The sequence below is a fragment of the Aythya fuligula genome, chromosome Z (genome assembly GCF_009819795.1).
Source record: "Aythya fuligula isolate bAytFul2 chromosome Z, bAytFul2.pri, whole genome shotgun sequence".
NCBI lineage: Eukaryota > Metazoa > Chordata > Aves > Anseriformes > Anatidae > Aythya > Aythya fuligula.
The window spans coordinates 36,958,923-36,982,729 of NC_045593.1; the positions used below are offsets into that span (position 1 = coordinate 36,958,923).

Sequence of the window (23,807 nt, forward strand, 5' to 3'; positions counted from 1 at the left end):
TAAAACAGGCCAGAAAAGCTGTTAGACTTCTCAATAATAAAATTGATGCTTCAGTGGCAGAATATATATGCCTCACAAAACTAGCGAGTTAGGTAATTATCACTTATTACACTAGTGGATTTACAAAACTAAGTTCATTTCCTCACCATCCCTTCTTCATATGAAGCACGCTGTTCTCTCATTTCAAGCCAAGCTTGAAACTGAAAAAGAAAAACTACATTGGAAGAGTAGAGGCACCTGTTTCCCATTATACACGTGGAGTATTTTCTGCTAGTGGTGCTCATGAAAATGTCAGTAATAGCCAGAGATACCAAATGCCTGCCCCAGTGAAGTTTTAAAGAATTTTTGATGTCTATAGCCATCTTAAATGTTATGAAAACTAAAAGTGTGGAAAAAAATATATATATTATTTTCCCCACCTGTGGTGTTTTAACCTTTGGTCTTTGGGTTTTAAGAATGTCTGCTAATTTGGTGCTGGGTTTTTGTGTTTCATCAAGTTGTAAAGTGCAGTTTATTTTCTAGTATTTCAGAAGCTTAACACAAAAGGGGTTTTGTTCTCAAACATCCAGTTTGCAGAACTATGTTGCTTAACTTATTTCTAGAAGTGAGGGTGGGGAGAGAAGACAGGTTTGATCTAATTGTTTCTAGGCTTGGTGCCTTTGTTTCCATAGGATTTTTTTTTTACAAGAGGTGGTTTGATGTGATTTTTCTGTTACCTTCATAGTGTAATGCCCTAATCTACTTTGAAGGCATTAGAAGACTTTCCTGTCAAGTTGATTGCATTTGTTTTATGCCTGAATTTTATGCATGGAAAACAATCAGGTACACAAACAGCTAGTATGAAGTTAACTTTTGTTCTCCTTTGAATATGTTCAAACTTCCAGCAATCTAGCATAAAAAGCCATTGTTTATTACTTGCAGTACCAGACCTGGACCCAACTTGTTTTCTGGGTGAAGTTCAATTACCTGATAAAAGGCCATGCCATAAGAATAATTCATTAAATGGACATGCCTTTTGTCTTTCACCTTGTCCTTAAATTTGCTTTTCATTTTAACATAGACTTCTATGAGATAATCAGCTTGTAGCTTGTAAGGTCCTTCAGTTGTGCAACCATTACATTCTCAAATGTTTACTTGAAAACTGTTATGAAGGAATGGCCCGCTATTTGCATATGTGCATGTTCAGACCCAGTCTCGGGTGACATGCAACCATTCTTGTTCCACAGCTGGTTCTGTTAAGACAGGTAGAAGTGGGGCATTGCATGTCTACAGAGTTATTTTTGCAACTCTAGATTTTTAAATGATCTTGCGATTTAATCAAGAGACTGCAACTGCTGTTACATTTCATGATTTATGACAATGTGTTATGCATTCCAAAAAAAGAGTCTTTAAATGCACATCTAGGAAGTATTTTTCTTCTGTTGCAGATTGTATGCAGCTAATAAGCAGTGGACTACATTTTTTTTTTCTGTTTTAGTCCTGGTCGGTATTAATGGTATGCTGTGTTACTTTACCTTTTGTTGTTAATAGACGTGGTGTGTCCTTAACGTATAGTAAAGTGTGCTTCAAAGAACTGATAGAGACATGTCTGTACGATTTCCCTATGTGTTGCTAATGACATTTAAGTGTTTGATAACACTGCATCATTCAGGATGAACTAGTTCAACATTGTTTAATATTCCAGTTTTGCTTTGTAGTAGTATTAAACCATCATCTGTGATGCACGTGTAAGGCCTGATTTATGTTGTCAAACTTGTACCAAACTTGGATGTATGGGCTGGAGTTGTATAGGGAAATGGTTTAGTGGGGACTGTTAGCGTTAGGTCAGAGGTTGGACTCGATGACCTTCAGGTCTCTTCCAACCTAGAAAATTCTGTGATTCTGTGAAATGGGCTTGCTTGGAAGTGGCGAAGTATGGACTAGCATGCTGATGTGAGTGATATTAGTGAAGATATGTTGGGATGGACAAACAGCAGGAATGCAAGCTCTTCGGAACTTGTGTATACTCCAGTACGTTCTGGGTCTTACACTGCAGCATTGGTGACTCTTTGCATATGTTGCTTACACTTAAGGCTTACATGGGTACATCCGTGTGCTAAAATCACATCTGTATTTTGTGTTAAAAAAAAAAATAAAAATCCAAACAAGTTTTGATTGCCAAGTATAGTCCATGATTGCATTCCTGTTTGCTTTTCCAAGTGACTTTGATTATTAGCTCCTGCCTCTTAAAATCCAGTTAAAGAAAGACTAAATCTGAGGCACATAAAACAAAAGCAATCATTCTCTTTTCTTGAATACAGTTAACAATAAGAACTGCCTTCACTGTATGCTTTCTGGGGTTATGAAATACAACTAGGGAATAGTTTAAAAAACAGAAGAAAGCAGTACTGTTGGTGCAATATTGTGTTGTCAATGCAATATTGTTGATGCAATTACACCTCTGTGAAGTTCTAAAAAAAAAAAAAATTGTATTTATAGTATTAGTACACACTTTATAAGCAATGGTAGTTTCAGTCCTTTCACAACTGTATTGCTATTTTTTTTTTTTAATTTTATTTTTTAATAAATGGCCGTAGAGATAAAACTCCTAGGTGTCCAAATCCTTGCTGGCGGTCAAACTTGCTAAGTTCAGGCCCTAAGGTTCTAACTTCTCCTGTCCAAAGTAACTTCTTCACACAAATATTGCCAACCCTTTATCTTTACAGCTGCTGTGAAATATTACTTAAAGATTTTGGCATTTGAAATGGAGGAGCAGGGGAAAGCTGAAGGGTTAGTGCATCCTAGCTGTACCTCTTTTCCATTTTCAGTTCTAGAGTAGCTGTTGCCACTTTACTTCAAGAAGAGTGGTTGTCTTGCTGATTACATATTTAAACTCCCTAATGTGTGTGTTTGCTGTGTAAGGCTTTTAATGTGAATCAGGAACATTACCAAAGTGACTCTTTAAAAGAAATTCTGGACTAGTTGCTGTGGTATAAAGCTGAAATTTAAGAAGCATCAGTGAAGATTCTTTTATACAAATGGGAAACAAATAGTTCTTCCTGTTCCGTAGCAATTACTCTCAGCATAAGATAAAAGAAATCGCTGTATGAGTAAAGAAGAATAACCAGATCTCTCCCCCTTCTGTACTACAGCAAGGAGCATTTCTTTTTGAATGTTCATAAAGGTAAATAAACTGCCCATATCTTTTCTCCCTACTGATTAGTACACTGGAAATAATGGAGAAGTTACAAGAATAAAGACTTGGTTACATAGCTTAAGCTCTATACCGGGTAATTGGTTGTTTATGGTAGTCTTTGTGTGGTCTATGAAGATTTGCCTAGTGCAGTGGTTGAAAAAGCATACTAAATTTTCTCTCGTACTTGGATTGTAGCCAGCAAATTTTCCAAGTGTTGCAGATGACCTCCTGACACGCTGCCTTGTATCCAACCACTAGAGTCTATGTCTTTTAAATTAGTTTAGTGAATTCAGTATCCTGATCTTTCTTGATCTTTAAGCCAGCTCATTTTAGGAACAAATCCAGAGGATAGAATGTGCGTGCATTTTTCTTCTAACTTGTTTACTGCCAATAGCCAAGTATAATTCGTTTACACGACAGAGCATTTGTGTAGAAGTCCTGAGCTGTGTTTAACATCTATGCTTAAAACTCTTAATTGTGTAGGCTGATTGCCTTCAAAATCTGTCTTTCAACCACAGTCCACAAAAAATGCTGAAGTTATTCTAGAGTCTGGAATGAAACTTATTTCCTTTGCAGTCTTGTTACAAAAATATTTTCTGTTTTGAGGAAACTATGCCATCTTTTATAAGTTCTTCAGTCATTTACAATTGAGTAAATTGTAAATAGTAAGCAGTTTCCACTCATTGTGGTTCTTGGAGACTGGTAGCGTCTGAAAGAAGATAGAAGTAAATAGATTGCAAAGTTGCGTTAGTCATTTATCACTTGCAGAAATATCTTTAAACTTTCAATTCTTTGACCATCGGTTCATCAGTATTTTCATTTAATGACATTTCTGGACTTTGATTATATTGAAAATAGGCTGAAAAGCTGTCATTTTGTTTTTGTGATTTAGAATCGTAGAATATGCTGAGTCAGAAGGGATCCACAGGGATCCTCGAGCCCAATTCCTGGCTTCACACAGGACCACCCAAAAATCAGACCATGTGTCAGAGCAGTGTCCAAACGCTTCTGGAAGCCCAGCAGGCTCAGTGCCTTGACCACTGCCCTGGGGAGCCTGTCCCAGGGCCCGACCACCCTCTCAGTGAAGGACCTTTCCCTAACACCCGTCTGAATGTCCCCTGATGCAGCTTCATGCTGTTTAGGGTCAAGAATATCGCAGTTACGGCTCTTCATGTGGGTGATGAAGGGAAAGGTGGTAGGTTTGGGGAAAGATTTGGTCTATCTTACAAGTCTTCAGCTTTTTCAAAGATGTGTTAATTAACAGAAGTACAATGCATTAGTAAGCAGTGAATTGAGTTTTTCGGTTGCTGGAAGATTTGCATGTGCCTTTTCTCTAAAACTCTTTTCTCTCAGATGTTAGGCTCTTACTAATCTGATTTCATTTATTCCTAGGGGACAACTGCTTTGAATTTTGAAACAGAGTTTTATAAAACAGAGTTCAACTTAATTTCATAGGCTTTTTACTGAGTACAAAATAAACTTTGGAAGAAAATTTAAAATTCAGTTTGTGTTTATTATACATAGTAATTTTTCTAGGGAGGTAATAGTGTTCTCAGAAAAGAGTAAATAAGGGGCTTTTAACACCACTTTGTTTTTCCATGTTTTTGCCATTGTTTTCCATCCAACACCAAGATATTACCAAGGTATCTTTTATTTATTTATTTATGTATTGTTTTGCAGAGGAATGGGATGTCAATAAAAATGGCTAGATATTTAGGGTTACAAGTTTTCCTGTTGGCCTTGCGTGAGTAAGTTTCTGTACATCACAGTACTGATAGTGGACAGCATCTTTTGAAATTTCAGTGGGGAAAAGTTGTCACGATTCTACAATATTTATGATAAAAGGTCCTTTGCAAGTATGTTTGTTTCCTTGTCAATTGAGAGTAGTGTTCCTGCCAATTCTTGTGTGAAGTATTACAAAAATACTGGAAAATAGCAGTGAATTCATCTTGCTGCCATACAAGTCATACTTTTTTTCCCTGCAGTTCAGAAAGCAAAATATTCTCAGACTAACTGAAGCCTGCTGAAGATCTGTTCCTGTTTGTTTTGGTGGCTGTCTGGTAGTTTGTAGCTTAGCATGTATTTACATTTATACAATCTTGCATTTAAGAAGATGGCCATGGCTTAATTAAGAGCTATATATTGAAGGTCTCATTTGAGAGATCCTGTTGCTTTAAATCTCTCTGAAATAGGATAATATGTTCTGGAAGAGCTGTGTTGTAGTGCTTATTTGAAACTTTACTTATCCTCGTGGAAAAGGAAAGGAACTGCTGTGAGCGTCTCAGAACATTTTGGAAAACTCCCCCAGTGTTGTGCTGACACAAGAGGCTTCTCTTTCTCAGCTGAATTGTCTGGTGACTGACGTCTACCTGCCACATGTTACAGAGAGTTTCTGTGAACTAAAACATAACTATGGCTAAGAGAAAAATACAAATTCGTACTGAGGTGTGTGAACTTGGAGTGGGTAGTAAAAGACTGGATCACTTTAACAACAATTTTGTTTTTAGTAAAACCCTTTAGATGATGCCAACCATTTTGCTATTTTTAGCATCATGTTCCAGTAATTTGGTATCACTTATGTCAAGTGCAACCAGTACTTTCCACAGTATGAGATGTTCTGGCACGGGACTTGCCCTTCTTTTAAGGGGAGCAGGGAGAGGTTGGTTTATTTCTTTATTTATTTTTATAAATCTATGAACAAGTCCAAGCATCTGAGAGGTAAACTGAAATATCTTAGACTGCACAGTTTTATGATTAATCCAGTGCAAGTCCGTGCTGTTGCTGAAAGGGGCATTACGCTGCTGTTTGTGCTGACATGGTGAGTCACTGGAGAGCTGCTCTGGTTGTACCCTAAGCAGTCTTTGCCTCGTTAGTGTTCAGCCAGAGTAGTTCTTGTTCCAGTTCATTTTTGGTTGCACAAACTCTGGTTCTGGTTGAAAGTAAAGGTGGGAGTGAGCAGTAGCAATATGAGGAGAGATTTTTTTAATGGAAGCACTAATTTACGTGAGATTAAACTGAAGCCATTAATCCCCCTATTTCATGATGATTTACTTACCTGTAAAGAGCTTTTTCATTGATTTAACGTTGTTTATGTTGGTAAGAAGGATAAACTGTTCTGAGTTGTGCAGTTGAAAGTCATTCAGAGGCTTAACAAGGAGTTACGGCTTTTGAGTCATCTTATTGTTCTTCAGGAGACCCAGGCAGAGAACAGTTGGTGAGATTGAACACACCACATTGTTCCTGTTGATTACACATCCATGTATTTATATGGATAAGTGTCTATATATTTATTTATTTATTGACCAGAGAACTCAGTCATGTTAGTGCTGTACCATGGCTTTCCCGTTTTCAGGGTGGTCAAACACTTTTGTGTCTCTTCCCAGGATGTGTGTTTATGGATTATCCTGTAAAAGCTGTTAACCAAAGTGTTTAGAGAATACTGAGTCAATGTGAGAATTACTGTGGGAAAATATTACAGAAGAGAAGTCTTATAAGGTGTGTAGGCTTCATTCTTTTAGATGGATTTGAAAAGTTGTAATTTCAACGTTAGCCAAAAATTGAGTTACTCACAGTATAGATGTACTTTAAATTTGCATGAATATGAATGTCTTATCCCCCCCTTCATCTTGTTCTACAGCACCTTGCAATATAGTGGTTGGTGCCTTATATGTGTATTCTTATGCTAACATTTCTTAGGAAACATGCAGGATGAATAACTCATTTTTTTTTAATTTTTTTTTCTACAGCTGTCCAATCAATGCTTTTGATAACAAGCTCTAGAAATCTTGTAAATTGCAAAGAGGAAAGATACCTTTCCTATATGACTTCAGCAAGAACAGAGTAGGAACTGGAGGAGAAGGCACGTTGCAAAGAATAGGTTTATACTCTCTTCCTCAAACCACCTTTCTGCTAATGGAGGCTAGTGTTTCTGCAGTTATCAGAGCAGTAAGGATATTTTAAATATGAGACAGTTCTCATTTTTGATGCACTTAATGAGTAATATTCATGGACCACAACTCCTTGGCAGCTAGGACCTTGGAGTTGTGGCAGACTTGTTTTCAAAGAAGAAAGCCAAGACTTCTGGTCTTGTTTACCTGTATAGATGGGATCCCCAGAAATCTGGTGACAGAAATTGGGGCATCTAAAAGAAGGTGTCCCCCGCCTCACCGAAGGGGTATGGCATTATTCAGGTTTTTGCTTGGCAGCTGTTATTTAAATAATTCTCAGTCGGCTTTTAAAAGGATATTTATTTCATGAAATCCAATACTTGTAATTGTATTTGTGAAATTTAAATATAGTCTGTCAGCCACTTCTGCTGTTAAGAGAAAATTCTATTGCCTATTTTAAAATCAGATGCTTAGTGAACATCCCTGGGTGTTGGGAGAACTCTTTCCAGATCTGGAATGTGCAGCTGAGCAATGATGTGTACAGCTTGATCTGCTGATGAAATGTGGGTTTGGATGTGTGATTTCTGTAAATGATTTCCAGATGTTATACTTGACAGCTGAATGTCTCAAGACTGTGCTGTTAGGTCTAAATTATGAAACAAAATGGATGAAATGTGCAGATGATAAACTAGTAAGCATATACTTTGAATTGTTCTGTCTTCTGAAGGGGAGGGGAAAAAAAGGCAAGATTCTGTAGTCAAATTACTCGCAAAGTAATGCCAGAAAAATAGAGATGCTTTTAGTTGGGGGTATGTGAATTAATTTAAGGCCTGTGAAGAGCTTGAATGGTCTAATAGGTAATGCCAAGCAATTTTCTGTGTAGCTGCTGTGTTAGGAACTTCGAAGGAAGAAACTTAGGAACTTAATGTTATTCTTGCCAAAACGTGTCTGTTATGGCACTTCAACTGGAATCTAATAAATTACAAAGTTATCTTTTTGAGCAGCATAAAGTAAAGTTTTTTTTTGGATTTCCCTACAGTTTTCTTGAAATCTCTAAAGCCTATATGGAATTTTTTGATTTGCTGAACCTTCTTTAAATGTTTCAAATTCTGATACTTGTTTAGGGAAGGGATTTACCTTGAAAGCAGACTATTTGATCTCTTTCTCTTTGTTTTCTCCAGGAAGTACTGGCATAACCATGATAGAAGACAAAGGTCCACGAGTGGCTGACTATTTTGTAGTGGCAGGGCTCACTGATACAGATACTGCAACTCTCCTGGACCAAGAAATAAGCCGCCAGGAAACAAAGTCAACTGGTCCAAAGGCTCCAATTACTGACATTGCTGTGATCATTAAATCAGCTGGTGAAACTGTCCCAGAGGGATATACCTGTGTCGAAGCTACCCCTACAGCCCTTCAAGCCAACCTAAACTATGGAAGTCTTAAGAGTCCTGAACTTTTTCTCTGCTACAAGAGAGGCCGTGACAAACCACCTCTTACTGACATTGGGTGAGACTTTTGTAACTATACTTCAATAACGTAACTACTCCTTCAGTAATGAATGATCAAATCTTATTCTTCACAGATGATGCTGAAAACAGATGTCAGAAAGCTTCTGAAAGCATATGCATTTTGAATATATACTGTTTATTGTGTTTATGTCCATGTAGCATTTTCATTTTGAAATAAGTTCAAAAAACATGTTAGTCTTCTGGTGAACTTGCTTTTTAGAAGGAATTAGTGTTTTAGATTAAAATTATACAGTATTGTTTTAGCTTAAAAAGATATTATGGAGAAAATCAAATATGAGAAATCAAGTTCTCTGCTGCAGTTTTATGAAAGGTAAGAAAATAGTACAAAATTGATGTATAGAAATCGTATAGTTCAAACCCCAAACTGTAATGTTTCATCTGGAAACGATGACTTGAGAAGGCAACTAAAACGCTGTCATGTGAAATTCACTTCAAGGTGATTGATAGATGCCACTTAAAAATTGTAGAACACTGAAATAAAGATCTAGAAATTATCCATTTACCAAGGATCTTGTAGCCTGCATTACTATCAGATCGCAGTATTTTTGAGGTTGCTTACAAGTTCTGACATGATTGTCTGCAAACGCTTGATTGATTATGTAGTCTCTTGACAACTCTAATCAGATGTGTATTCCAGAAACCACATTTTTTTGTCTGATGCGTAAGTTTCTGAAGAGTTACTAATACTGTATTTGAAAACCTGAAATATATTTTACTGTATTGCAACAACATGTCCATGGTATTTATAAATTCCATGAAATTACTTAACATTTTCTTGTGATTACCTGCAATAATTATTAATGATTATACTCTCATAACCAATAAATCAAAACCTTTTTGTCCTTCTCCAGAAATGTGACCATTTTTTTCCATGAAGTCTAAAGCAGAACTTGTGGTTTAATTTGGTAAACTTTCAGTGTGGACTTTCAGAATGGAGAAATCTGTTTGTTACTTATCTCCAAAACTTCTTTAATTCTGAAATTGCAGTCTTTTATGCCCATTTCTAGAGTGTCTGAGACTGCTTTTTGCAACTTGCAAAAGCTGAAGACTTTTTCCTCTCTTTTTTTTTAAAAAAAAAAAAAAAAAAAAAAAAAAAAATTTAGTCTTTCCATTATAAAGCTATATTTTTTTTTCCTATAGAATTTGGTAACTCTTAGCTCTGAAATCAGTACTAGCAGTAGAGCTGATCTGAATATAAATTTTCTGTCTCTTGTTTTCTTGAGATGTCAACAATTTTCCATATTATCTTACATGTGTGCTTGGCTGCAAGTTGCTGCTGCAATTGCTTTTGGCAAAGTAATTTTGGGAACATCTGTGTCTCTGTAAATAGTTTTGGAGGTATATAGCTTAATAAACTTGGACATTTGTTGAAGTCAGATGAATATACCTGAGGCTTTATCAAATTAATATATCTGTATAGTTTCTTTATTGAAAAATGAGAATTTAGACTGGTAAGCTGTAGAAAATAATAATAATTAAAAAAAGCAGAGCGGATGTGACTGAGTGGTGTGGTTGGTCATTAAGAGTACTGGAAGTTTAGTGCCTAATAAATGACGGAGGACCTTGAAGCTCTGAACTAATTTTATTACTTACAGAATAGTGGGTTAAATATAAGTATTCAGGAGCAAGATCAAAAAAATCCCCCAAAATCTTGAGGCACTGAAGATTATACTTTGTGATACTAGCATCTTGAGGTAATTCTCCATCTGTAACAACTCATGAAGCACTGCAGTGTTGTTTGACCTGCTTATATAGAACCGTTACTTCTCTGGATTGGATGAGGATGATGTAGAATTGCTGGATAAAAAGAAACCAGAAGATGGGGGAGGGAGGGATCATGACTTCTACAATCATGGTAAACTATGAAAGGTGTGTGGTTTTCCTTATTAAATAAGCACTGAAAAGTAAAGTAAAGAATATGCCTGTACCAAACCTGTAAGTTTACTTAATTTCATTTGTAAGTTTAAGCATGTCAAGCACAACGCCTACATGCTCTACTTTTGACCTCCAGTATATGAATGCCAGCTGACAAGTAGAGTCAAGTCTGGAAAAAACTAGTAGTGAAATCATAGTGATGAAATAAGTTATGTGATGAGATCTGTGATCTGAGGATCATGGTTCGAGTTGTATAATTAACCTCATATATTCCAATTTCATTTCATCTGGGCTGTCTAAGCTGTGTTCTAATACTCTTTGGTGAAACAGTGATTTTAAAGTAGTTGTTTTCCATGCGTGTGACTGAAACTGCAAGATAACAGTTATAATGAGATTTGAACGTGTAGTTTCAGCAAGCTATTATGAACTTTGTCATGTAATTCAAGGTTTTAACATGAGGAAAAATTAGTAGAGGGGTAATTCCTAAAAGTGATACTTAAACCAGTAGTCTCCAGCATATGCCTTTATGGAAGGGACTCTGCTAGTGCATGTGTGTTTTCATGTCCCCCTGAACTTTACAATGGATGCTGGAATTGGTTTCACAGGGAATATCTGATAAGCGAAACAGGGAAATAGTTGACTGACTATGAGCTTCCTGGGCAGATACACTGTTTTAAATGATGGGTGGAAAACTGTTGTGTTTGGCAAGTAGCATTTATTCTATATTTTGTTTTACACAGATCTAGTTAGGGTGTTATACCTAACAAATAATGGCAGGCTTTTCTCTCTGAGCAATGATGCGTATGAATGTTTTTCCCATGCTGCTCCTGCTGTTTTGCAACTACATTCAAGAGATAGTTGGAGCGAACTTTTTTGTAAACTTCAGTATGTTCAAATAAATGTGGAGTTTGGGCAAGAGAGTTAGTATAAGCAAGGCAAATGTACAGTCTGAAAGCTAATTTCTTCTGTTCTCTAATACTTGTTTTTTAATTTAAAAAAAAATGTGTGAAATGATGTTTTAACATTGAACCTTAAGTATCCATTAAGTCAGCTGACATGCTGAATGGATATAGTAAGTAGAGGAAGATTATATCCCTTAAAAGGGTCAAATCCATAGTTAGATGCTGTTTATATGTATACATATATCATAGAATGGTTTGGATTCGAAGGGACCTTAGTGTAGCCATGTTGGCTGTCATCAATCCTCCTTATTTTCCATGTGCCTTTGCAGAGTTTCCAGGAGGATCTGCTCCATTGTCTTGCCAGGCACAGAGGTGAGACTGACTGGCCTATATATGTATATATACAAACAAATTTTATGTAAATGTTACATATACTGCTTTAATACAACTACTTATAAAATAACATATGAATATAAATGTAAGTGCTTACATTAAATCTACACTTATGGTATTACATAGAAAATATACAAGTCATAGTTGTAAATAAATGTGTTTATAGGTTAATATGTATCTTTACAGCAGAGTTATCTTGCAGTTTAAGTATTCAAATAATTATTGATAAATGTATGTATATATATTTTTTTCAGGGCTATTTTTAGGGAAACAGGTTAAACAAATGCTGTTTGGAGGAAGGGGGGAGATGAGAGTGTGCTCCACTGATTCTGTCATTTTTCTTGTGTTCTGTGTTTCTGTGCCTTCTACCCTCTTTCACTCCTATCCCCAGACCTTCCTATTCTTCTGCTGGTTCTTAAGCTGAAGGACCTGTAAGCTGGTAGTGAATTCCTGTTGCAGCTGCTCACGTGCACACAGTTAAACTGTGTGCCATTCCTCTGAATGTTGCATTTGCTGTGGTTGTTTTTTAGTTGGGAGAATAAAGGTTTGATCCTAGGATAATGATCCCTAAGATCCTTTTCATATGTATAGCTCTAAAATTCAGTACTTTAAGCTTATATGCCTGTAAATAATTCAGCTACTAGTCATTCTGTTACTTTCTTTTCAAATAGTTGTTGCCTCTTCTGGAATGTCAGGAAAAATGCGATTTGAGATTTGCTTCAGGTTTAGGTGCAGTGGGACTTTGCAACAAGATCTCTCCGCATTGAGTATCAGTTGATAGGAATAGGAAGGAGTTACAGAACTTGTTTCTTAAATTTGACAGAAAAATGCTTTAAAAGTCTAAGTAATTTTGCTATTTGTAACACTATAGAAGAGACTAAAGAGAGAGTCTTAGATTTGTTGTCTAATGCAGAGGTTCTTCCCTTAATGAGTAAGTTTAAAGTTAGGTTACTTCCACTGTGCAAATTAAGAAATACTAAATTTCTTTATTAGGTAGTTAGTGGTTCTGTGCCATGGATGCAGCTCATTCTGTGTAACTGCTTTCTGAAAGTGTTTATGGGAATATTGATTGAGCAAATGCTTTTTTTCACTAGAGATATATTTTAGGAAAAAAAAGTGAACTTGAGGTTCAGAGACCATACGAGCAAAAGGAGGATGTTCTCAATGGCCATCGTCTTCCATTGCTCCTTAGAACCCACTAGTATGGCAACTGCAGTAGGGTACTTGGGACAGCTTAGGACCTAAAGACGTAACGTCTAGAGGAAACTGTAGGTGATATTTTGCTTGGACTGGAACTTTACTGATAGAATATGTTGTAGAATAGAAGTTGATAGAAAGAAGTAGTAAGTAAGGTGCACTGAAGATGAGGACAAAAGCTGAAGCAGGAAACAAACCTTATCCTGATCAGTACTAATTAATCTGAAGGCAGACACTGGGAAGCTGAAACAAGTAGAAGCAAACTTATTCTCATACTGAGGATTTGTATGTATAGGGTGTCATGTTAAGTATTTCATGTGTCAGTCTGAATGTTTTGATCTGAATCATTAAAAACATTGGTTATTTTGAATGATCCATGGGTATTGGGTTTGTTTTTTTTTTTTTTTAAACTCCCTACTATGTGTGAGGTCAGGAAATGGTACATTTTTAATACTTGTGTTGGTGTATGTGTAGCGATGAGGGCTGCTTTTTTTTTTTTTTCTTGCTTTTGAGAGGAGGTGATTGAACTGTTGCAGCCTTTAAAACCGGTCAGCCCTTTAGCTTTTAGAAGTATTTGCGCAAATGAAACTCTACAGTCTTTAAACATCTCTCTGAGAGTACTTGTAAACCTTTTAAACTCAACTGCTGGAATTGTCTAATTAATATGATGTTCCTTCTTAAAAGCTGTCAGCTTACAAATGGTTCTGGAATAGCTTTAAATTATTGAGGTTGTAATTCAGTTTTATTTAGATTTAATGTGTTTTAACTGAATCTGACATGGGGTATTAACAGATCAGTCTCCACTTGTCATTAGTGTGAGGCAGTGATGTGAAGAGATTACATAGTAGACACCTGAATGAAGGAGGCCTGACAGCTGCACATGGCTTTGTTTCTTTTTCTTTGTTTTGTTTATCAAGATACATGTTTGTTCTGTGGAATCATGTATTTATATTCTAGTTTAAAGATGGTCAGTAATCTTCAAGGGGTTTCAAAAAGCTTTGTGGTATATTACTTTGAAAATTCTGGAATTGCTGGATCTGTATAAGCTAAAAAAGTTTTTTTTAAACATGATAGGACAAGGGGTAATGGCTTTAAAGTAAAAGAGGGGAGATTTAAATTAGATGTTAGGAAAAAATTCTTCACTGTGAGGGTGGTGAGCACAGGTTGCCCAGAGAACCTGTGGATGCCCCATCCCTCAAATACAGAGATCTAAGCTAGTGCTCTGGCCAAAACAATCCAGATAACATGTAAATGTTGCAGTATGGGCATGTATCATGTATTCTGGTTTCTAGGAATACAGGAATAACTGTAGTTGTTATTTCTTCCTTTTCTGTAGTCCAAAAAGTTATTTTTGTGTGTCTGTTTTTTATTTATTTATTTTTTGTTGTAGACTAAGAAATGTTAGCCAAACTATGAACATAAATCCTTACTGGTTTTCCTTTTCCCTCCAGAAACTGATGTGGGAAGCAGACTTGCATATATTGTTGTAATTTTTAATTTTATTATTATTGTTATTGCCTTTTTAATTTTTTTTGAAGTGATGGAAATAATTTATAAGAAATACTCAGATCTGTTGTGCTAGGTAATTGCCACTGAGTGGACTATTTCTGTACATTTGCTTAATTAATTTCATATGTACTTGAATGTGTGTAATATTTTGCTTCCTTCCTGTCTGCAGAGTTCTGTATGAAGGCAAGGAACGTATCATTTCAGGCTGTGAGGTGATTCAGGCTACTCCTTATGGTCGCTGTGCTAATGTTAACAATAGTTCAACGTCTTCTCAGAGGATCTTTATCACATATCGAAGGGCTCCTCCAATACGACCTCAAAATTCATTGGCAGTGACAGATATCTGTGTTATTGTTACCAGCAAAGGAGAAACCCCTCCTCATACATTCTGCAAAGTTGATAAGAATTTAAATTGTGGCATGGTGAGTATTTAAATGTTAAATATTTTTACCTTTTTTAAAAATTACAAACAAACAACAACAAAAGAAAACAAACAGGAGGAGCACTTTGAACTTTTCCTAGCACTGTTAAGATGGTGTTCTCTGGCTGCATCATAATTGTTTCATTCTATATACCTTGTGACTTCAGTTTTGTATTATGTGTTACACTGATTTTTTTTTTCCTGTTGTACTAGGAATTTTCTTAAGGAGAGATTAATACTTCAGTTTGCATATTCATGTCTGGGTACTCTCTAGGATTTTTGTTTGTTTGGTGATGCTAATACTCATAGGATGAAACAAAATTTATTTTTCTTTGTTATTATTAAGACCATGTTACAAAGATTTGTAAGAATGATAATTACTGCTTATCTTTTTTTTTTAAAATGTTTGCTTGTATTTAGTCTGGTTTGTGTTTGGTTTTCTCAGGCTGAAGTATATGATTTTTTCAAACGGTAGGCAAACTGCACAAAAACTATGCAAATAGTTTATGAAAGTATATTAAAGGCTTCCAGTGAATGAATGAATTAATTAATTGAACACTGGAGGTGTTTAGAATTTCACTACCAATGATGAGGTTCCTGTAAGTGTCTGATTTTATATAACCGAGAAAATGTGGCATGTGAAAGCTGCAAACAATCTGCTTCACTTTTCTCTATACTTACGTGGAAATAAATCAAAGAATAGTGTGGTGGTATGATTATTTTATGTAAATCTATAATCTCTAAGAATGTGGAAAGGGTGACTTCTACATTCCTTGAGTTAAACACACTCAGCAGCCAAACAGTAATTTTATTCTGTAACACTTTTTATTTAAATTTCTGCTCCATTTGTAAGTGGGAGTATATTTAAATACTTATACTTGGTTTCTGTGGTGCCTGCTGTTGTCTTTGTTTGCTCCAAGATGAAATTTGTGTCTTTCAGTGGGGTTCCAGTGTATACCTTTGTTATAAGAAGTCTGTGCCAGCTTCTAACTCCATAGCGTATAAAGCTGGTAAGTAATTTTAGAAGCAAACCGTCTAAGTATGTTAACGTAAAGATTCGGATACCTCCTTGAATTAAAATAAAAATTTTAAAAGCTGAGCATAGTCTGTCAAAATTCTTTTCCTAGACCATGTCAATTGAAATCAACTCCTCTAATTCATTTGCTCTCATCGCTTTTTTCCAGGAAAAAAAAAAAAAGCTTAATAGAAACAGCATTGCATTGTATTAACTCAGTGTGTATCATGACAGGATAGGTGGCTTAGGAGTTTAAATGAAAAGTCTAGCAAGTGTTTCAGATGTAACAAATGATTTCATAGTTTGTGTCTTGTGTTGGTGGTGAAGAAGGAAGAGTAATTGAAAATTCCCATCAACGTTATTCATATTTCCTTTCATGCCTCACAGTTAATGCAATATCTTTAATTGGAAATTTCAATTTGTTCAGCTCCAAACCTATTCACTCCTTTCTTACTAAGGGAGAGTGAAAATACTCTGAACAATAAATGAGAGAGACTTAAAGGAAAATAAAGATTTTCTGTAGTTTTAAACATTTTTAATGCATTGCCACAGATTTTTTTTCCTCTGGAAATAAAGAAAAACTTCCAAAAGAGTTTCTGCTGAGCATTAAACACAACAGAGTAAGCTATTAAGTAGAAGTGAAACACATAGAATAACAGTCAGTGTACCATTTAAAAAGTTGGATGAACAGTAGAAGTAAACTGATGCTTGTGGACTCATTTTCTACAAGCAAGACTTAGATATACTTCTGAAAATGGAGTAACAATTTGTTAAGACTGAACACATTAACTCAGCAGAAAATACAGATCTAATTCATCCTATTTTCAGTGGAGATACTTGTACCACTATCCCAATAGATAATTAGCTCTTTCTTCATAGGAATTTCTTTGTAATAAAATCTGTTTCAATGCACATTTAAAATACCACAAGTAATTCCTGACTGATTTAAAGTCAAAATCTTCAGTAATAAGCTTTTACTATGTACTTGTAATTGACCTGTTATTGAAAGGCAGTATTCAGTATTCACGTACAATTTCTAAATTATTGTTATGTGGATGATTTAGTCTCACTGTTAAGTGAGAGACTTTCTTCTTCTGTGGATGCAATCTTAAGTTATTAAGTCCAGATAAGCAACAGATATATCTCTATATTGTGGAAAATATATAGCTTACATTATTTAGGGCTTCTGAAGCAAATTCACTAACTTTTCCTTCTCCCATAACAAAGGCTTAATTTTCAGATACCCTCAAGAGAACTATGAGTCATTCCCATTGTCAGAATCTGTACCTCTCTTCTGCCTTCCTATGGGAGCTACTATTGAATGCTGGGACCCTCAAACCAAATATCCACTACCAGTGTTCTCAACATTTGTACTGACCTGTTCTTCTGCAGAAAAGGTATGGCTGCACATTGTGACTGTTTTTTGCTTTTACTTTAGATGTCTGATAAGGAGATAAAATAGGCAACATCTCTTCTGTATTTGACAAATAGTACTAAAGAAATTGTTAAATATTTCACTTCTAAATTTGTATGTCTTAAGCGTTCTTATGAGACAGAGGTAAACCAAAACAGGAAATAGATGGAAGAGTTTGTGCTGTTTAGAACCATATATGCAGAACTATATGCTTAGGAAACCTAAAATCACAAGGGATGGATTTCCTCTGTTCTTTCAAGAAAACTTCCCAGCAACAGAAATGTAGCCTACATGTGAAGGTGATGTTCACTTACCATGTGTTAGAAATGTTGTAGTAGTTGTGCTTTTCCCATGATTACATCAAAAGCTGGTTCCATGTGAATTTGTTTGAATGGGCTATGCAGGTATCTGTGTGTATGAGCAGGAAGATGGTACCAGAAAACAACAGAAGAACAGAAAACTACTAGCTGAGAGGCAGTATGTGAAAGGTGGTCAAGAACTGGTGATCTCCTGCAACTAGTGATGCTGTCTGAATTCACATAAACTTACAAACTTAAAACACCAAAAGTCTGTGGAATCTGTACAGAGCCCAGCAGCACCCACAGGCAACAAAAATGTGCTGCATGACTCGGCCCACGTGTAAGAAGTTAGTGTCTGCTATATGCAGACAAAGACTACGGGATTAGCACTACCTGGTAAAAGAAGGGAGTGCTTTTCGGAGGTTGGTCTCTCAGCTGTTGATTCAACTTGCCAACTGTGCACAGTATGTGAACTACAAAAGGGAGTAAGTGACTGTAATATGTGGTTAGCTGTCTGTGACTAATAAACAATAGTTTGGCCCCGTTAACGATGACAGCTTAACTTTTGCTCAGGCTCAGTCCCCCATCAGAGAAGTTTATATACTTCTCTATGGCCAAACAAGAAAAAGTGTTGTTCCAAGGTACTAATACTTCATTTACAAGGGTGAATACAGTAGCTGCCAGTATTTTGCACAGAAATAACATATGCACTGGTACCCACCTCTCCCTGCTCACCTTTTGCTGAACTTGCTAGAATAATTCAGTCAGTTAGGAAACTTGTGCAAATAATAAAAGAATATTAGAAATGATTGGTCCCTGTTTAGTTTGATTAAAATAGAGTCAAAGCTAAAATATTTTTCATTGTTTAATGTGGTAAAGATAAGAGAATGTTACGGCATACAGTCATCTTGTGAGGTGATTTTTTGACCAGTAACAGTTAATAGGTAGGGTTTTGTTATGGAATGCAGTTTGGTTCGTTCCCTTTCATTTTACTGAGTACAAATACTTTGAGTAATGTGCCATTACAAAAAGGAAGAGAGGCACAAGAGTCCAAAATATTTAATATTTCCTTTATAAGGGTGCTTAGTGTATGTTAGATAAATGAAAAATAGTTTTCACAAGCTACTAAGAAAACCACTGTACTATGTGTGCAAACACCAATGACTTATGGATAGTTCAAAAACTGTAACCCAAACTTCTGTTAAATACCAAGTCTGCTCAGTTGTGTTTCTTCATTTTTTAGGTTTATGGTGCTGCTATTCAGTTTTATGAGCCTTATCCCCAGGAGCTGCTAACAGAAAAGCAACAATTGCAGCTGGGTCTCTTGACAGCTGTAGAGAGGAAAGTGGTTACTTCCAAGTCCATCAATTCTAATAAATGTATCTGCCTTCTCTCACATTGGCCTTTCTTTGAAGCATTTCGAAAATTCCTGATGTTCATCTACAAACTGTCTGTCTCTGGACCTCATCCTCTTCCCATTGAAAAGTACGTAAAACATCTTTCAAGCTAATGTGTAAAGATGGTTATATCAGCTCAAGTGGTCATCTGATATATATATGTCACACTTCCATAAGTACTGTATTTCCACCATTATCTTGGTTGCCCTGTGCAGCTTATATCGTTACTGATTGCACTGAGAGAAGTTGTAGTTTCTTCTGTTTAATAAGAGTAGCTTTTGCAGATTTTTACCATTGCTCTTCTGTTAAAATTTTTCAAGCCTGTGTAACTTCCTTTTAAACTTGTTAGACACAGAAAATGGTTGAGCTGTAAGAGACATGCCAGTGCTTGCAGTCCTGTGTTTTAGATTATTAAATGTAAGCACAAGGACTCTTTTCATTAGCAGTGCATATGTGTCCATATTGAAGCACTGCAACAACTGCAGATGAATTCTGTTTCACTCCCTCTACCTTCTTCTACCTTCTGCTTCCTCATTCCTTTCCCTTCCTGGCTTCCCTGCCCCATATATATGTATGTATAAAAATATGAACTTTATAGAGGATACTTTTCATTGTAAGGGATTCAAAAAAAAAACATAAACATTCACTGAAAACTTGTTATCTTCAAAATTGCATTGGACTTCTGGTAGCTAAGTATACTTTCTCCTAGCTAAGCCTGATGAGAAATCGTGTAACATGAAGATTGTCTACCAGAGATTTTTACATGATTTGCCTACATGGCCAGTGTGTTCTTACCTTTTCCATGCATATATGAAGCTGCCACTATTAATTTTCACTCATGAAATGTGAGCGAGTGAGGCTTCTTTCTTTCAGCTTGTGTAAACAGGCTCCTAAACTTATCAAAACAGTAAATAAATTGTAACTGTACTTCTGTAACATATGGGATGTACAAATCCCAAAATGTGACTTTGTTTTCAGTCCTTGTTTGTTCTCAGTGCTGGTTTTCTAACATCTTATCTTCTGTTCAGGCACATATCCCATTTTATGCACAATATACCTTTCCCTTCACCACAAAGGCCAAGAATTCTTGTGCAGGTAGGCAAAACATGTACTTTCGTTTTTAGTTATCATAATACTCCTTTTTGCCTTTGAAAGCCTGGATTCTTCTATTAGTTTTTTTACTCAGCTTTGAATATCCAGCTGCTGGAAGGGAGATGGGAGGAGATGAGCCTTCTCTTACATGGATATAAACCCGGGTTAACCTAGCAAAGGAAGCTATTTCAGATTTTGTGTGGTACAGACTGCAGCAGCATCCTACTTGCATTTTTGAAATTTCTGCCTTATATTGGTCTTTCATTTTATGGACGTCATTTGCTCTGTGCCACTGGGGGTTGTTTGTTTTCTACCGTTCTTTCACTTGTCCACTACTGTGGTTCATATGTTAGTCCCCTGGGGCAGTCTCTTGTGATCTCTGCTTAATCACCTAGCAGTAGCTACATGTTCAACAATGAGTCATAAACAGTTTCTTGTAACTTCTGAGAATTATTTTGGTGACTAATACAAGCTCTGTTGACTTAGTGAACAAAAGCTCCAAACCTTTTTGATTCACATTTCTTTCATGACATTGTGACTCTGTCTGCCAGGCATTTTATTATATTATGGATATGTAGTTACACTGGAATATTTTACTTCACTAACTTTGGAATTGTTCTTGCCAATCATGAATTATTTTGTGTTTCAGCTTTCTGCCCATGATGCGTTAATATTGTCTCAGCCAGTTTCTACACCACTACCACTAAGGTATCATTATCAATGTTTTAAACGCATTGTAATTGAGACATCCCAAAACAAATAGAAATGAAGCATAGAAGAAAGCCAAACGCTATTTCAATATTATTAGATTTTATAAACAGCACAATATGTATTTGAAATATTAGACAGTGTTGTTTTTATGACATAGACTTGTCCCTTATAAAAGAATGGTATTATTGATTATCCTGAAGAAAGGAGGCTGTAAGGAAAATAATACATGTATTTAAGTATCTTCCATCTTTAGAATATAAACAGTAAAGACTTTTTTAAAAATACCATAGATAGATTTCTTGTTATCTTGAGCTGTTTCTCCCTTTTTGGTTCCAAGGGAGACATTTATGTTAAGCAGTTATGTGAAATCAATAAATGCCCAAGTGCACAAACACTTTGAAAATCCAAAATTGTAACTTAAAATATTTGTGAATGAGGCTTGATGCAGTCTCTTTGGATAACACCTACAAGGCTAGAGTTCCTTATGAATATGACATGACTTTTTGTTTGTTTGCTTTGGTTTTGCTTTTAATTAAAAAAAAAAAAACACCCTTCTTTACATTGTTTTCCCTTAAATGTTATCATATATAATATTGTATATGCAAAAGGATCCAATGTTTAAATCTCAGCTGTTGCTCAGCCACTTAAGGGAAAAATTGCAGCTAGCCATCAAACTGCAAAGTAACATGTAATTAGCATTATAAGGACAGATTTTACACCCCTCTTCTACTTTTACAGACGTCATTAAAATTCCTAAATATCTGTATGGTTTCCAAAGAAATGAAATGGAGATTAAACTGTAGAAACTAAATGCATGTTGCTATGAGAATGCTGAATTTATTTATTTATTTTCTACTTGACTAGTACTAGAATTTAAAATAGTGATACTAAGATAAAATAGATACTGTAATTCATTATTCTTGCTTGAGGTAACATCCTATGAAACTAGTAGTGTTTTTTTGTGCTTGGATTAGGTGATAACTAGTTAGGTCTGTGTTACTGTTAGGAAGACAAGCTGCTTGTGCGTAAGTGAGAGAGCCATAAACCACACAGTAGCATTTTAAGGCATATGTTTCTGTAACAGTACTTTTGAATTTACATTTTTGTGTTGCAGTACAAGTCTCACACTGAAGTGCTAGCTATTAAATACTACTATTACCACACATAAAATATCTAAAAATTATTCAACTTGTAGGTCCAAACAGCTCTTAGAAATTTAGTAGTGCCTCGCTCTCGCTTTTAATGTTTAAATCCTGTAACATTCTTTCCCCCTCTCTCCTTTCCATTTACCCCTTAGTGGAGCAGACTTCAGTACTCTACTCATGAATCTTGGACCAGAAAACTGTGCCACCCTGCTACTCTTTGTATTGTTAGAAGGCAAGATCCTCCTTCATTCTCTTAGACCAGCTGTATTGACAGGAGTTGCTGAAGCTGTAGTAGCTGTAAGTACAAGGTGTTCTGTACAGCAGCAAGGGAAAATGTTGGAAACTCCATAATTACTATGAGGCTTTTATAAGTTAAAATGATTGCATTAAATGATCATTTTTTTCCTAGCAATTGCGTTTAGTTAAATCGCTCTAGCATGTCTAATTACTATAATTGTTGAAGTGATCAATGCTTTTGCATAGATAAGTAAGAAATGTCCTGTAAACAAGTGATCAAAGTTGAAGACTCTTTTTTGACAGTGTAACAGGGTTTCTAGCAATTTAATTTCAACTTGCTGCATGTAACAAACTTACCTGTTTTATGCTGTACAAGGTCTGTTGTCCTGTTTTAATGAATTGGTTTCATTTCATTTTTCCTTCAGATGATATTTCCATTTCAGTGGCAATGTCCATATATCCCCCTATGTCCTTTGTCTCTGGCCACCGTACTCAGTGCACCTGTTCCATTTATTGTTGGAGTTGATTCACGGTATTTTGATCTGTATGATCCACCACAGGACATTGTGTGCATTGACTTAGACACAAACATGGTGTACATGTAAGTTCTATGGGGTTTTTATATCTATCTGTAGATGGAGAAATTGCTGAACTACGTGAGAGAGAGCAAACTTTATTTAAAAACTGTTTTGTCAAATATGGTTTTGTTTCTGCCTGTCCTCTGTTCTTTATCTCGCTTCTAATGCTTTATAGAGACTTGAAAATCACTAAGTCAAGGGTCAGCATTTGGGGGTTGCCAATAAAATTAAAAAATAAATAATGTGCTGCAGATGTTGCTTGAAATGATAATGTGTGTTTGTTTTCTTTTTCCTTCACTTCTCATACTGCTTATTTAGGAAATGGGACACAAGCTAGAATAGAGGAAGAACAGTTTATTTTTATTGTGCCACCATTTTATGCATTTTCACCTTGCTTCACCACTTGAGGATTTGATTTGCCTGTGTTCATTGAATATTGGGTTTGAACATGAGAGTTTCAGGACCCTTCATGAAGCTTTTGAAGCTGTCTTGAATTCAGGACATTTTTGTTAGTGTAATGAAATAAAAATAATTTATTAAGTTACAGGAGCTGACTTCTCAGTGAGATCAGTCAAGCAAAACTTTTTGTATTGCCTATATTTGTTTTAAAATATTTTCATTTAATTATGTTTTGAATGCTTGTCTTAAATAAAGTGTTGCATGAAGAGTTTCTTTACAACTTCTATAGGAGAGGCTAATCTAGAATGAATTTCTTCTGTGATAAATCTAAATGGGATTGTAAATACCTGATTTTAAAATGATTTATTAAATTTATAAATTCTTTTCCATTTAGAGTAATTAGATCAAAAGTAGAAAGAGGGATGTAAGCTATCTGAGGGTGAACATCACTGAATAATGCGTGTCTCTTCTGTGTGAAAATATAGTCTTAAATCATCTCGTGTCACTTTAACTCTTGATTTCATTTTCACTAACTCGAATCAAAATTAGTCATTTGATCTATGGGTCACTTGAAAGCTTTCATGCTTTTCATTGCGTAAAAAGGACCCTTCCTATGATGCCTTACTGAA

At 35.6% G+C, this 23,807-nt stretch overlaps 1 protein-coding gene across 2 annotated transcripts in view; it reads left to right on the plus strand.

Annotated features, from left to right (window-relative positions):
* The window catches only part of DENND4C (DENN domain containing 4C), a 67,046-nt gene that overhangs the window by 12,379 nt on the left and 30,860 nt on the right, over positions 1 to 23,807 (plus strand). For both annotated transcript variants that reach the window (XM_032205320.1, XM_032205319.1), the window contains exons 2-10: positions 8,244 to 8,571; positions 14,640 to 14,892; positions 15,832 to 15,901; positions 17,134 to 17,303; positions 18,863 to 19,104; positions 20,045 to 20,111; positions 20,758 to 20,816; positions 22,117 to 22,261; positions 22,627 to 22,802. In XM_032205320.1, the coding sequence (XP_032061211.1) occupies positions 8,261 to 8,571; positions 14,640 to 14,892; positions 15,832 to 15,901; positions 17,134 to 17,303; positions 18,863 to 19,104; positions 20,045 to 20,111; positions 20,758 to 20,816; positions 22,117 to 22,261; positions 22,627 to 22,802 (1,493 nt within the window). In that variant the 5' untranslated portion in view covers positions 8,244 to 8,260. The remainder of the gene's footprint in view (positions 1 to 8,243; positions 8,572 to 14,639; positions 14,893 to 15,831; positions 15,902 to 17,133; positions 17,304 to 18,862; positions 19,105 to 20,044; positions 20,112 to 20,757; positions 20,817 to 22,116; positions 22,262 to 22,626; positions 22,803 to 23,807) is intronic.